Consider the following 14,383-nt stretch of genomic DNA (forward strand, 5'->3'; position numbering starts at 1 on the left):
ATAAATTTACCTGATAACTTCCTTAAGTTTATCCTAGAAGTATCATTATAAGTACTACTATACTGCACAACTTTGGAAGGTTTGAAGGAAATGCAAATATTATTAACAAAGTTACAGAAGAATGAAGAAAGTTAGAGAAGGTCAACATTTTGTATTTGTATATTGACGATGTATATTGTGTATATTGTATATTGTGATTTTTTCGCATAAGCTTGGTTTATGACGGGTTTTTAATTCTTTTTCCGCTCATAAGGTGCACATGCAACTGTTCTTGAATCATCCTTACTTACCATTCATAATTGTAGAGCGCTTGCAAATCTGTTTTAGGTTGTATTCGTCCAAATTCTTTCGATCCATTTTTAGTGTTTTTTTTTGGGTTAGAGCACTATCCTGTCGTTAAGGAAGTTTGTGGTTAAATTTCGTTTGTGCAGAAAGGATTTGTTTCGAAACTGGATATGGACAGTCGTCTTAGCTTTGTTTGATTATCTGAGTTGGTTATGGTAGTAACCCCTAGAAAGCTTCATCACCATCGTCATCAACTGCGTAATGACCGGTATCCGGTGTAGGCCTGCCTTAGTAAGGAACTGCAGTAATCCCGGGCATGGCGCCATGCTTGCCACATTTCCGTCTAGGTTGCTCTTATACACTTCAATCTGCATCATATTTTTGTTATTTCCGAGTTGTCACAATCTCGGCAGATGGTGGATTTTTCCTAATGTTAGCACTAAGCGCCAATCATTTAGGCTCGGACGATCCTTCCTACTTAAGTTAGAAAAGGGCACTGGTGGTGGTGGCCGGTGGCTAATGGGAAAATCCGTCGAGAACTCCCCGCAACATCGAGTACGTTTGCAGAATGGTATATTTCTGCATGATTTGAACCAGACTGTGTGAGAGTCCCAGGACTTCAAGGGGTGAGGATGAGGGGCGTTGGTACAATAACTGTAGCTGACAATATTATGGGAACTACAACCACTTTCTCGAGACGCCAAATTTCCTTCATTTCCCGAACTAGTGGCTCATAGTTCACCTTCTTTTCCACGTATTTGCGTTCGATGTTGCTATTATGGGGGATAACAACATCAACAATATACGCGGAGCGACCCGTCTTGTCAACTAACAGCACGTCAATTCGTTGTGTTGTGCGATATATCGCGATCAGCTAGAATTTGCCGGTCCCAGTACATGCTGTAAACAGAACTGCGGCTCATATCGATAAACCGAACATGTTCCCGTGATCAGCCCATGCTTCTATTCAAAATTTTGATGGGTGGATGGATCACCTTACATACAGCTTTATGCCCGTTCGTGTATTGCACCGGTGCCATAACGGTTCAGCCAGAAATGAGATGGTCCAAAGTTTCTAACGCCGAACTACACATTCTGCATTGGTCATTCTCCACCCGCTATTTCGTGATGAGCTTTTTATAAGCTTGGTTGGCGACCACGCGTCCTGAATGGCACACATAAATCCCTCCGTTTCAGCAAAAACCTCCCCAGCACACAGCCATCCCTTCGACAAATGGCTGCCAATTCATTTGTTTACGGTGCATTGCCTTCGCTTTTGGTTTGACTGCACTTCACTCAGAGGATTGAAAGATCGATTCTTCAAGTTAAGTGGCGTCCGCAGCAGCAGCAGCAGTCTGCCTTACAAACAGCCGCATGCAAGGGACTCGCTTGCTTTTTGCGCGTAGCCCTACTTCCGATGTCACGAGGCAGGTTCATCCGCTCCATGGCAGAGTTTGGACTTAGTAGCCTGCATCCGCCGCTAAACGTTTTCCAGATTGGTCTTCACATTGGCAATATTCCGAACGCATATGCCAGTGAAGGTATAGCGGATATATTTAGTGTGCCTGTTTTATTCTTCCCCGAGAGATGCGATTTCAGTACCGGCTTTACGCGTTGTAGGAATTCGGACAGCGGATCATCCTTCAGATCACCAACTCCAGCATTTTTATTATTAGCTAAAGTGCCCCTAAACATGTAATCCGAATTCTTATTTCCTTATTACTTCGTCCCTCCTCTCTTTGAATTCAAATATATCATAACAGGTCTTTTATCAACTCAAGCTTTTAACTATATATGCCGCAAAGGATGCCACTAAGGGATATCGTCATCTTCCCTTAAGGAGACACAATAAAACAAGATGGGAGTGCGAAACATTTCATTGTCGGACATTGTATTGTTGAACCGTAACTTTATTTAATGATACCAAGTTGTTAGTCTGTCTTTATACAATAAAAGATCCTTTCGAATTCATTCGAAGTTTTATCCATCCATCCAAGGAAAATCTTGCAAATTGAAAATATTAAATTGTAAATTGCTGTTTTCCGAGCATGTTATATTTTCCCATGGCTGCCGATTTCCGCCCATTAACAGATAGCAGCAGCGTTCACCAACTTCATAGTCAACCATTCATTTCTCATAAAAAACTAACTTAAGATATCACAAACTATCATTTTCATGACTCTCCAACCCATCATTACTAGTCCTCCTGTCTCATGGATTTTTTTTTGCAAATGTATCGACCGTCAAGAACCCAGCGAAATCACCATAATTTAGCATGAATCTAAGAGTTCCATATCCGTCGTTCTAGAATAGATACAAAGATGAAAGAAATGCGCGCACTATTAAGTGCAAAAAGGTGAACGAGAAAAAATCAAACCAACTGGAACAGCAAATGTGGCTCGACCTGAGAATCTGAAAAACGATTCGAACTTCACCACCGTTCCAGGTGCCATGATGTGTGTATTAGAGGAAGGAAGCGACAGCGACAAATCGCACTTGAAAGACTTCACGAAGTTATTTGGTCAACGCGTCGTTGTCATTAGTAGAAGACCGGCCAACGTTGCCTAGAAGAATACAATACTCGCTCGTTCAGCTGAAATATGAGATGAGTTTGATGAGGTGAATCGTTCTGGGCCGCGTTGATGGTCGTCCGTTGTCTGAAAGGCAACCCACCATACCGTGACTTTATACAATTTCATCTTTCATAACGGAATTAGAGTGGATGGGTCCAATGGAGTCTATAACCTTTGGGATTTGTTGACATACTTTAGGAAAACTCAAATGGTGCCTGTGATGAGACCACTTGGTACGATAGACAAAGAAAACTTGCATTGTACTGAATGTTGCATTGTTTGTAGGGACATGCTGATATCTTCTCCAGGAGGTGTTATTATTTGATAAATGGACGACTCCAAACGGTTGATTGGTAAAGCATGGTGAAATAGCATTACGCTCATTGCTGACATTTTAGGAAAACGGTCATGCGATTAGAGAACTGACAGCGTCCAAAGTTTATACAATTCATTCAGATGTCTGTTTAATATCATTAGATCATATTATTCGTGGCTATTTTTCGTGTTTGGAAATGTCCTTTTCAAGTGAATAACTAGACAGATGTGAAATAGAAGAGAACTAAAAAATACTGCGCAGCTTCACTATAATTTTGTTGTCGAATTGTACGTAGTTAGCATGGAAACTATCATACGATGATAATGATAACTTCCGAAGGCACGATATCTTCATCCACATGTGTTAACGTCGAGCATAGCTCTAGCAATAAAGTAAGTGGATACATTCCTCGTTAGATACTAATTATAATATTCTCACTATGTAGGTAACGAACGTATTCGTATGTATATGAATGTGGTTTCCTGCTACCTGCATAGTTGGCCAGAGCTAATCGTTATAAGCACCTGAGGGGAGTTCAAAGCCTTCTAATAAGTTGAGGAAACTTCTTCGAAATTTAATATGAGTTGCATATTCCTTTAGTTAATATAATATGATTTTAAAACGGAATATGTAAATTTATTTTTTCTCTCACTTGGTAGATGACTATGATAATTGTGGCTGCGGTTTCCTCTTGTAGCTTCCTATTTAAACAGCGAACTCTTTACCATCATCCATCTGAAGGCACGTGTGGAAAGTCATCTGGATTTGATGATGATTCAAAAAGCTCATTCTTTTATTTCACTTGGTACCTTTTAAGACTCGAATAGCTGGTTAAGGTTAGCATTTGGAAATGAAATCATTGTCACTAGAAAACTCCAAATATTTGTCAATTCTGGGTGGTGTTGTTATTCGAGCTCGGAGCATCATGCCAATGAGATAGTGATCCGAGTCTATATTGGCCCCCCTATATGTTCTGACATTCATCAAGGCTGAGAGGTGGCGGCGTTCAATCAACTGGAGATTTCAATGTATGTTTGTGGACCGCTTTCCGCGCAAACCAGGCACTTCCAACAACCATTTCGTGTGACACTGTTAATTGGATAATCCGCAGTCCGTTATCATTTGTATTTTGGTGTAAGCTATAGAAACCAACGTATCGCCTGAATATGGGCTCCTTCCCTACTTGGCTGTTAAAATCCTCAAGAATGATTTTGATATCATATTTGGGACAGCCTTCGAGGGTTCGTTTTACTGCCTCGTAGAAGGTATCCTTCTTCGACTCTGCTGTAGCAGCGTGAACGTTAATGAGGTTTATATTTCTAAATTTGCCTCGCAAGCGCAGAGTGCATAGCCGCTTGCTTATGTTTTCAAAGCCGAGCAGCAGGTTTCATTTTTTGGCTGACTAAGAAACCTACTCCGAGCACATGGTTTACTGGATGGCCATTATAATATATGGTGTAGCGACTCTTCTCCAGGAAACCGATCCCTGTCCAACGCATCTCCTGTAACGCTGTTACATCAGCCCTATATTGGGACAGGGTATCGGCTAGCTGCTCAGCAGCTTCATCTCTGTACAGGGAGCACACGTTCCATGAGAAAATGCGCAAATCGTTCTTCCTTCGTCGTTGTGCAGTCCGTCCAGTTCGAGGCTCCTGTTGTGGCTTGATAAGTCGCCAGGAGCCAATGCAATTACATGAATTGGTTAAATAAGGAGGCGACCAGTTACACCAATTGGTTCATCAACTTGTGCTCAAGGTATGGGACAGCGAATCAATGCCTGACGATTGGAAATGAGGCATTATCTGTCTCATACATAAAAAGGGAGATATCACACAGTGCAGCAATTATATCAGGTTGTCCACAAAGTTTTCGCACAAATATTAATGTGACAATTAAAAAGCAATTAGCAGACAAACCAAAACAGCAGGTACAACATGTGATATCCCAATGGAAAGGTCAGAGTCCTAACTATAAAATGCATGGTAAATTATCCTTGAAGGATCAGTGTTGTGAAGGATATTCAAGGATAAACATGGAATTCGACAAAGTACATTTTCGTCATTGCATTTTGTACGAGTTTCAAATGTCGAAGGTATTCGGTGAAGGAAAGGTAAAGCGCAGGACAGTTTACGATTGGTTCGAAAAATTCTACAGCGGAGACCTGACACTTGAAGATGAACCTCGCTCAGGAAGACCCTATACGATTGACGACGATATCCTGCGCAACAAACTGGAAGCGAATCCTTTTCTTTCGACACGTGTGCTTGCAGAGGATCTCGGTGTATCAAAATCAGGAGTAGCAGTAGCCATTACGCGTCTTGGATATGTTTTGAAGAGCACAAAGTGGGTACCGCACGAACTGACTGAGCGAAATCTGGCCGATAGAGTGAGAATTTGCTCCGCTAACCTTTTACGGAACGAAAACGACCCTTTTTTGAATCGATTGGTAACTGGCGATGAGAAATGGATTGTGTACGAAAACGTAGCGAAGAAACGAGCCTACACTCATCGAGATCAACCGGGTCCATCGGTAGCAAAGCCGTCTATTCATCAGCAGAAGCGAATGCTCAGTATATGGTGGGACGTTCGTGGCCCCATACACTACGAGCTTTTGGGACCAAACGAGACCATTACCGCCGATAAGTACTGCGAGCAGCTCGACAGATTAAACACCCAGCTACGTTCGAAACGACCAGCATTGGTCAACAGGCGAAATATTGTCTTTCATCATGATAACGCCCGGCCGCATACATCTTTAACTACTCAGCGAAAATTGAGTGAGCTTGGCTGGGAAGTTTTGAGTCATCCTGCGTATAGTCCCGACCTTGCTCCTTCTGATTACCATTTGTTCAGGTCCCTCCAACATTTTCTGGATGGTAAAAAAATGACTTCTGAAGCTGACCTCCAAAGTGCACTTCGCACGTACTTTGAGGGGAAGGGGGAAGAGTTTTATAGAGGGGGGATTTTGAAGTTGCCCGATAGATGGAGGGAAGTCGTATCTAATGGAGGCAATTATATATTAGATTAAATAATTAAAGGTTTTTATAAACTTATCTGCTGAATTCTGTCTTTGATTTGTGCGAAAACTTTGTGGACAACCTGATAGAGGTATCACGTTGCTGAGTACCATCTATAAGATATTCTCCTCTATCTTGCTAGCCCGGATAGCCCCATGCGCCCAGGACATCATTGGCCCATACCAAAGAGGCTTCACTCTAGGCAAATCAGTAAAATATCAGATTTTCTCTCTGCGGCAAGCGATGGAAAAACTGTTGGAATGTCTATTCATCAACTTTAAAGCCGCCTATGATAGCATAGCCGGGTAAAACTGTACACGGCCATGAGAGAATTCGGTATCCCGACGAAATTGATAAGACTGACTAGACTGATCCTGACGAATGTGCGAGGCCAGATAAAAGTAGCAGGATCACTCTCAAGACCATTCGACATTAACAACGGTCTATGACAAGGGGATGCCCTATCATGCGTCCTCTTTAACCCGGCCCTCGTGAAAATGATCCATAATGCTGAGGTAAATACAAGAGGTACGATCCTCTTTAAGTCCACCCAACTGCTGACCTATGCTGACGATATCGACATCATGGGAAGAACGATCCGAGACGTCCAAACTGCCTTCATCCAGATCGAGCAGGCGGCAATAGAGGCGAGATCTTGGGCTGCACATCAATGAAGGCAAGACAAAATATATGGTGGTAACGTCAGCACCGAAAACCAATCAACCAACAACATCAAACCGCACTGGTCAAACGGGAAGAATAAGGATAGGAGAATACAACTTAGAATTACATTTGATTGAGCCGGAGGTTACCAAGTATGCAGCGACTGAATTGTTATCGTTTCGAATAGTGTTATTACCAGTGAAGTTTACTTTACGCCTCTCCGAAATGCGCCTTCAGAGTGGCGATTAGCAATTGGGCACCATCCGGAAGTTTTTCCTGTCCAATACTTCTTGAATCAAGTCGTATATTGTCAATATTCTATACTTTGATTGTATGATTTTGATGCTGATATCCACCTTTTCCATGGAAGGGTATTCAACTACAGGAAAGGAGTTCTTATGTCTCCAAAGGGATTCTTCCGTTACTGCTGAAGAACTAAGAGAGTCAACAGTTTCACGAAGTAGGAGGCCCGTCTTTTCATCTTAGCTTTTGTTTCAAAATTATCTAAACCTTTTTACAAATCTAATTGACTCTCTGATGTTATTTGTCACAAAATCATTGTCAATGCTTCGTAGAGTCTTATCAAAATGTCCTTTATTTTTGCGTACAAATAGTAGATTCGTTGAGTCTGAGGTAAACGCTGACAAAGGTCACATCTGCTCAACGAACCCATCTTCTCGGCCATGGACCCGCACTCGTAAGTTAATCGCACCTCTCACCTAAGTGTCAGCAGTGGCAGATATGTCGGCATACCACGATGATGAGCTCCTATCTCGGTACTGCTCACTGAGAAGCAACAAGTTAGGTCTTTTTTCTTGCACTAGTGCTCTATGTGGTCCTGGGCAGTTGCACTGCTATGCATATTCACTTGCAGGATGTAGATCATACTGCTTGGTTTTTCACTTTCTATAACTTTTCTTTGAAGATACATCTTCTTTTACAGACTGCGGTCCTTGCAAAGAACACAGCATTTTTTTTGATTCGAAGGTTTTGCCCGAGTTCGCTACTCCCGCAACACAAAATGTTTCTGTCCTACCATTTGCAAACTTCTGTTATCCGCTCGTAGATAGAGCACTTAAAACCAACCAACCAACCAAAATATCTTACAAATGATCCATTCGAGCTTTATTTTCCCACAATGGAAAAATTTACTCTTTGTCTTTTCAGCAGCAGTGACAATGGCCAATTTTGTTCCTCTGGAGTTGTCAGATGTAACTGTCGCCTTGAGGTTGCCTACTTCTGGGTAATTCCTTTCTATCGCTTCCTTCACATATTCCGTGTTCATGAAACAATCCAGATCCCTTATTTCAAGGGTGCACATGGGTTCTAAGCTGGAAATCACTGCTCTGAACTATCTCGTAGAACATACTCTTCTCGTTCTTATCGGTCTTCAACCAAAGCTTGACAAGTACATCTTCGATGCGAGTCCGCCCGATAGAATTAAAATCGACCATAGCGTTGTTGGCATTGTTGTGGATTTTTCAAAGAACTTCCACGAAAGATCTCTCTTCGTTCGCTTTTGATGAGAATGGCTTATGAAGGTGGTTTGCCCTTTCTCCTTTTCTTTGCCACTGATGTCGTCGTAGTTAACTTCGGCTTTGCTATAGTTGAGTCACTGCCGTCGCTATTCAATTTACATTGTTGTTGTTGAATTGTCCCCTCTGGCGGACTGAGGGCACTCCGTTTTATGCAACTAGGAGTTGTGGAGATGTGTTTTTTCATCAGCTCCTCTTCGGCTCTCTTCAGGGAGTTTCCTTGGTGTCTAATAAGATCCAGCAGTTCTTCCATTTCCATTATCCCACTTTTGACATTCATAGATAAACTTCGCTGGTCGATGGTAGGCAGCCTTCATTTTCCGTAGGACCACTCTGCATTTGTTCAGAAGCCTACCCCCCTCTACTCTCGTCTTTCAGATGCGGTCCTTCCTCTTCGGTGGGATAACTTGCGTTTCCGCCTATTTGGGAAGTTCGTCACCCTTTTTCCCGACAAACGGGGGCTACGATGTTCGGAGTTTGCTTTCTTTTTTCTTGGCCTTTTTTCCGACCTTGAATTCGATGGGGTTTCTCCTTTTTGGCTGCCGAAACTCTTACCTTCCGAGGTGTGACTCCCGTTTTCGCTAATAGTCACCTTCTCCATTGGGATAGTGGGCCTTTCTACTTATTCATTAGGCTATCGTCGGAACTTTGCACTTCTTGCAGAAGGATTTATAGTGGAATTTCCCATTTTAGTTACTAGAAGCGGTGTATTGCCGTTGCTCCTTCGAAAAACTTTGGCTATTGTCGGTTGTGTGGTCGTAATTGTTTTTCTTCTTGTTGTTGTTGATGATGTTATCATTGCAGTTTAGGTCCCAGCTGTAAGCCGCTATCTTCGCTAGAAACTGCAGTCACTTCAAATGATCCTCTCTTGTCTATGTGAATAGAAAGGTCACGCGTGGGTTGACAAAAATCCTTATGGGAGTTTGTGTTTAGAGCTGGGATCAGGCGGTAATCAGAAGTCCATCTCAACTGAGCCTGTACTGCCAACTTAGTGGTATCATAGCTTTGAACGTACTTGAAGCCCTGTCAAGATTATTATCAGAGCGGAAGCAGCTCCACAAGATATCACTCGCGTGTTCTAAGGTAACAGAATTCTACAGCTGTCAGCTCATGTGCAAACTATTCCGAATCGTTTGCAAAATCAGTCATTCCATGCCGGGTTGTTGTCGTTATTGCCGCTCACGTTAGTTCACCACCAAGTTGAGCGAAAGCTAATCGAGGCTACCAGGTGGGAGGTGTGAGTTGACTTGTTCAGAAATAGCAAGGATCGTTGCATTCCGCAACTTTACCTTGGCTCTCCGTGCGTTTTAGTCCTATAACTTAAGGCCTGTATCCACATTGTTGGTCTCCCGAAAGTTTCACATTCTTGAAAGTTTCTTCTCCACCTGTTGTTACAAGGATTTTATTGCCGCCGGCCTGTACAGAAGTTGCAGGTTCCAGGTTCTAATAGAATAATCCGAATTTCGTTTGTGGGGTCTTTGCATGGAATCAATTGAAGGCATTGTATCAGGTTTGTGAATAAATTTTTTTGGTGGCTAATTGTTGGCTCATCGACCAAGTCCCAACTACGTGGACTAGTCAATGATTTTGTTAATTTTTTTGCAAAAAAGTACATCAGTACTTCTATCGCTCTGCAGTACATACTTAATTATCATGCCTAAAATCTGACAATGTAAGGACACTTTTTTATATGTATTTCCATATGATTTTCTTTTTGAATAGAGTCCACAGTGTTTAGAGGTAGTTTCTCTCTATCTGACAGACATTCATAACAAAGCAAACCTTCGATATGTTACAGTTTATCAACTGAGATTAAAATTCGATACGAAATGTCATTTATTGGAAGCAATTCGCGCCTGAACGCCTGACATTAATTGTGGCCAATTTGTAAGGAATTTCCATTTGACTGAATGAGAAAATAAAGTTCTTTTTCAAAACGCACGTGCCACAAGTGCATAACTTAATCGACTTTCATCACAATCAAAAACAATTTAGATCAATTTTCAAATATTTACAAAAGAAATAATATTTCAAGGCACCGATGGCAAACACTATCTAGATATATTCTATCTGAAGAAATAAAAGTGTAGAAATTTGAAGGAATTTTCTGGCGTGCTCTTGTTGACTTACGGAAAAAAGTATATTTTCCTTGGCTCGTCTCTAATTTATTTCAGGTTTTCGTTTCTATTGTTTTAACAAGCTTCAGAAAAACAATGGCTTTTTCAGATCAAGTATGTTAAATTTGTTTTCTTTGTAGTCTTGTATCTGGTGAGTTTGCTGGCCGGCTTCTTCCCCGGCTTCCACGGCAGCTGATCGTGCGTGCAACAATTAGCTACTTTATTATTTGCTTGGAATGTGCTGGTTTTTATGGTAGCTTCTGGTTTCTTGTTAGCATTGCGCAACGCCTGGCGCCAAAAATGTTCCACAAGAGTTTACCATTCTCCAAGCTTTCAACTTATCAATTTCTCACAAAAATCTTGGAAAACTTTCATAACATATTTTCTGATTGTTAACTTATTGGTATATCTGTCCATTGAAATGTTAATTTTTATAATATTAACGATCAACATAACCCACAAAAAGATTGCCACTCATGGTCAAATTTACTATAGTCGTATTTTGAAGCAGCTTCTTCAGAAGCATGAGAATGTAGCTGCGATAGTATCACTTTCTCATGTCTCCTAAAAAGAACGCAAACGTGTGGAGTAACGAAAGAATTTCGAGCCAGTCTGCAATTAGATCGTCATGATTGTTAGTTCAAATGTTTGTTGCTAATGAAAATGTTTACACATTCAATGAATTCGAATTCTTCCCTACATTTGTACATAAACGCTTCATGCACACCAGAAAGATGTAAGACGTAAATAACATCACCTTGAATATAATTTAATGATTTGCACGTTATGTACTACTGCCGCCGCGTTTTATATTGTGGTTACGAATGTAGGCGAAACTCGTTTCTTTTTTCAGATGTTACATCTTTTGTAGATTTGAAATTTATATTGACCTTCAAAACCTTTTTTTTAGAGTTTTTGCGGCCTAAGCCTCATAAGGTAGGCATATAAGGGCATCAATTTGTACTTATGGGAAACATACGAGTATTATAGCAAATATAATAGACATAAACATAAAGAACTAATATATCAACTGTCGACCAGTGTACCCCCTTAAACGCTTCGGACATGTAGACATATTTGTTTTCCTATCGAGTCACAATCTTTACCATGTTTTCCTCAAAAGTTGTTTACACCTCTACACAGTAGAATAAATTTCCATAAGAGGTTCTAGTCGCCGAGTTCATCAAACGTCATTAAGCTTCCCAGCTTAGCATAATTTAGCATTCTTTTCTATGTGAATGTTATTAGCACATTTGGAAGTTCTTGTGACGACTGGTTCTATTTCTTCCATTTCTTTGGACTTTTACGATGACTTCTTTCATTCTTTTTGACGGGAAACATTAATTGTACCTGTTCGTTCTTCTATTCTTTTTCAGAATTTCTTTCGACTTCATCGACTACGAAAGTTAGGACTTAGCGACAATGAAATCAACAGATTACCGCCAGATATACAGAATTTCGAAAATTTAGTGGAGTTGGACGTTTCAAGAAATGGTAAGTTATGATCTAAGCTTTTTTATTTTTTTTTAGTTACAAAAAATATGAATCATACATTTTTTTTCGATGTATAAGTGATTTTCACAAACAAAATAATTGGTTTTTCCTTACCTACCATAAACATTGGAGCCTGACATTCCTTAATTCATATGCATGAATTTAACGCTGTTAATTGAGTTCAATGCCACCGTTAGTAGCAACAACGCTACCCATATACGCCAATTGTGAGACGCCCTCGACGGTTTGTCCGTTGATGCAGATAAGAACAGTTCGATGGTACTGGCTGGTCTGGTTCTTGCCTCTTATTGCCTCCTCTAGGTATAGAGGCATCTGTGAAAAAAGAAAAAATCACATTGGCATAGTCGAGGCGTTTGAGGAAAGATGGCATCCATGGAATTCCTCTACATCATTCAACGAAGAAAGCATGGAAGACTTCACCGATACCAAGAGAAAATAGTACTGGAGATAGAATGCCACCCTGAGTGACGCTTTGAATTTCGAAATTCTCTGAAATTTTACCACTATGCAGCACGTGATACTTCGCGCCCTTGTATGCCGTTCTAATAAAACCTAGAATACTTCTCTTGAACATAAGACTTCAGATCGATCAGGCTTTCGAGGTGCTCTTTTACTTGTTCCAGGATAATAGCTATGGTTGTGACAGCGGAAGAAGTTCGCAAATATCCCTACAATTATCATACTGGAGGAGGGGTCTTGATCACTTTCCCTTGGGAATTTGTCATATTTTAAGATTTTTCCAGCGTATCACATTCGTCTCTGTGCGGTGGTTGGTCCAGTCTCAGGTTTTTCCTTGGATGTCAGTTCGGTTTTGACAGCTGAACTTCTGTCGTGCTTCAGGCCGCCAGGGTGGCTTTTAGGATGAATGAGGAGAATGTTGCTATCATTACACACTCTTTCCATACTCGTAAATAACTCAAACTTCATCAGCTAGTAGGCAAATGCATGTCCTTGTTTTTAATCTCCTTTTTAAGTCTTTAAAATTTCGGCCAGCGCACGGCATCCGGTAAATTAACTTCCCCATATAGAAGCCCATAAGGCTCTGGATTCTAGTCCCACAAATTTGGTCGAATCTTCCCCTGTAGATGTTCTGAAGGTAATTCAGGAACACTCCTGTAGAGAGTGGGAGGATGACTTTTTGGCGATATTACGTGTTAAAGGACCATTTTTCTCTAACATTCCCGTTGCTTTACCCATAATTCAACCGGACGTTAGCCGAGCGCTTACAGTTTCCGAAGAAAAATAACTGAATCGGCTTCAAACCAATCACACGTATAACAAAGTTTTTCTCAAAAGGTTTGAGAACATAGATTCGGACAAATGTAACACTTGTATGGTTAGATAAACTAACTAATAGATCATCTTCGGATGTAAGGGTTATGCACGATTGCGTGGTAAGTGTAGATGGTATAATAAGATTAAAAAGAAGATTAAAAACTTCAACAAATCTTTTTGAGTAGAGATCCTTGCATCATTTATATTTCTTTAAGGAGGCTAGATTTAGATTATAATACATATAGTTTGAATTTCTTCGCGGCACGACATTTCCTGTCATCTCCGTTCTTCTTTCTTGCAATGATCAATCATTATCCCTCGGCGCTTCAATGGTTCGCAATGGTTAGTAGAGTCGCAGAGAAGTACCTGATCCACACGGTGCCAGATACGTTTAAACTACCGAGTAGCCTCGATGTGTTGCCACTGGATTTCTGGTTTGGGGGGAGTGCGTTCGGAAGGAGGGTGCAGAAAACCTTTTAGTTCACTCGAAGGAATACTGAAGCTTGGTTTTCCGGACCTCAGCCACCCTCGACTCTACAATGCACCCTCAGTCATCCAAGTTCTGTGATGTCCTTTAGGAATATGACTTATGACTTGATTTCCAGGAGAGATCAAAGCAATTTTTAGTCATGACTCGGATGGGGCGTTCAAGAATCAAGAGGTCATCACGTCAGAAATAGTAAAAATTTTCAAAATGTTATTGTATGACTGAAAATTGTTTTGTCAATCGCGTTAATTGCTTGACTGAAAATTTGGATAGGAACAATTTTTTTCGTAAGGCAGCTATCTTCGTTTACAAAAGAACAAAAACAACCGAGTGCTTCGTAGTGATGAGTTTCTTCGTCGTTTCATCCATTGGATGAAACAATCACCCCACATCTTAGATAAATAAATAGGTGCTATTCACCCCTTGGTGGGGTAACCACATCTATGCGTCATCATACCCGGTCCGCTGAAATGCGCTTCAACTCCCCCGGACTTCCCGAGATGCCCGCACTCCTCTTCTATTGTCCTGTGCTAAGTGGTCTTGGGGTGACCCTGCAGCCATCTTAGGAGAATGGGTTCCACTGCATCCTCTCCTTAAAGT

The 14,383-nt window shown here is 41.1% G+C and overlaps 1 protein-coding gene across 12 annotated transcripts in view; it reads left to right on the forward strand.

The window, feature by feature from the left end:
• LOC119651794 (protein lap4) overlaps positions 1-14,383 on the forward strand; it is a 460,994-nt gene that overhangs the window by 33,367 nt on the left and 413,244 nt on the right. For all 12 annotated transcript variants that reach the window (XR_005249491.1, XM_038055565.1, XM_038055563.1 and 9 more), the window contains exon 2: positions 11,883-12,000. Coding sequence is in view for 11 of the 12 variants with exons in the window: in XM_038055565.1 (XP_037911493.1) it covers positions 11,883-12,000 (118 nt within the window). In the remaining variant the exon portion in view is untranslated. The remainder of the gene's footprint in view (positions 1-11,882; positions 12,001-14,383) is intronic.

The sequence above is a fragment of the Hermetia illucens genome, chromosome 3 (assembly GCF_905115235.1).
Source record: "Hermetia illucens chromosome 3, iHerIll2.2.curated.20191125, whole genome shotgun sequence".
In the NCBI taxonomy this organism is placed as follows: domain Eukaryota; kingdom Metazoa; phylum Arthropoda; class Insecta; order Diptera; family Stratiomyidae; genus Hermetia; species Hermetia illucens.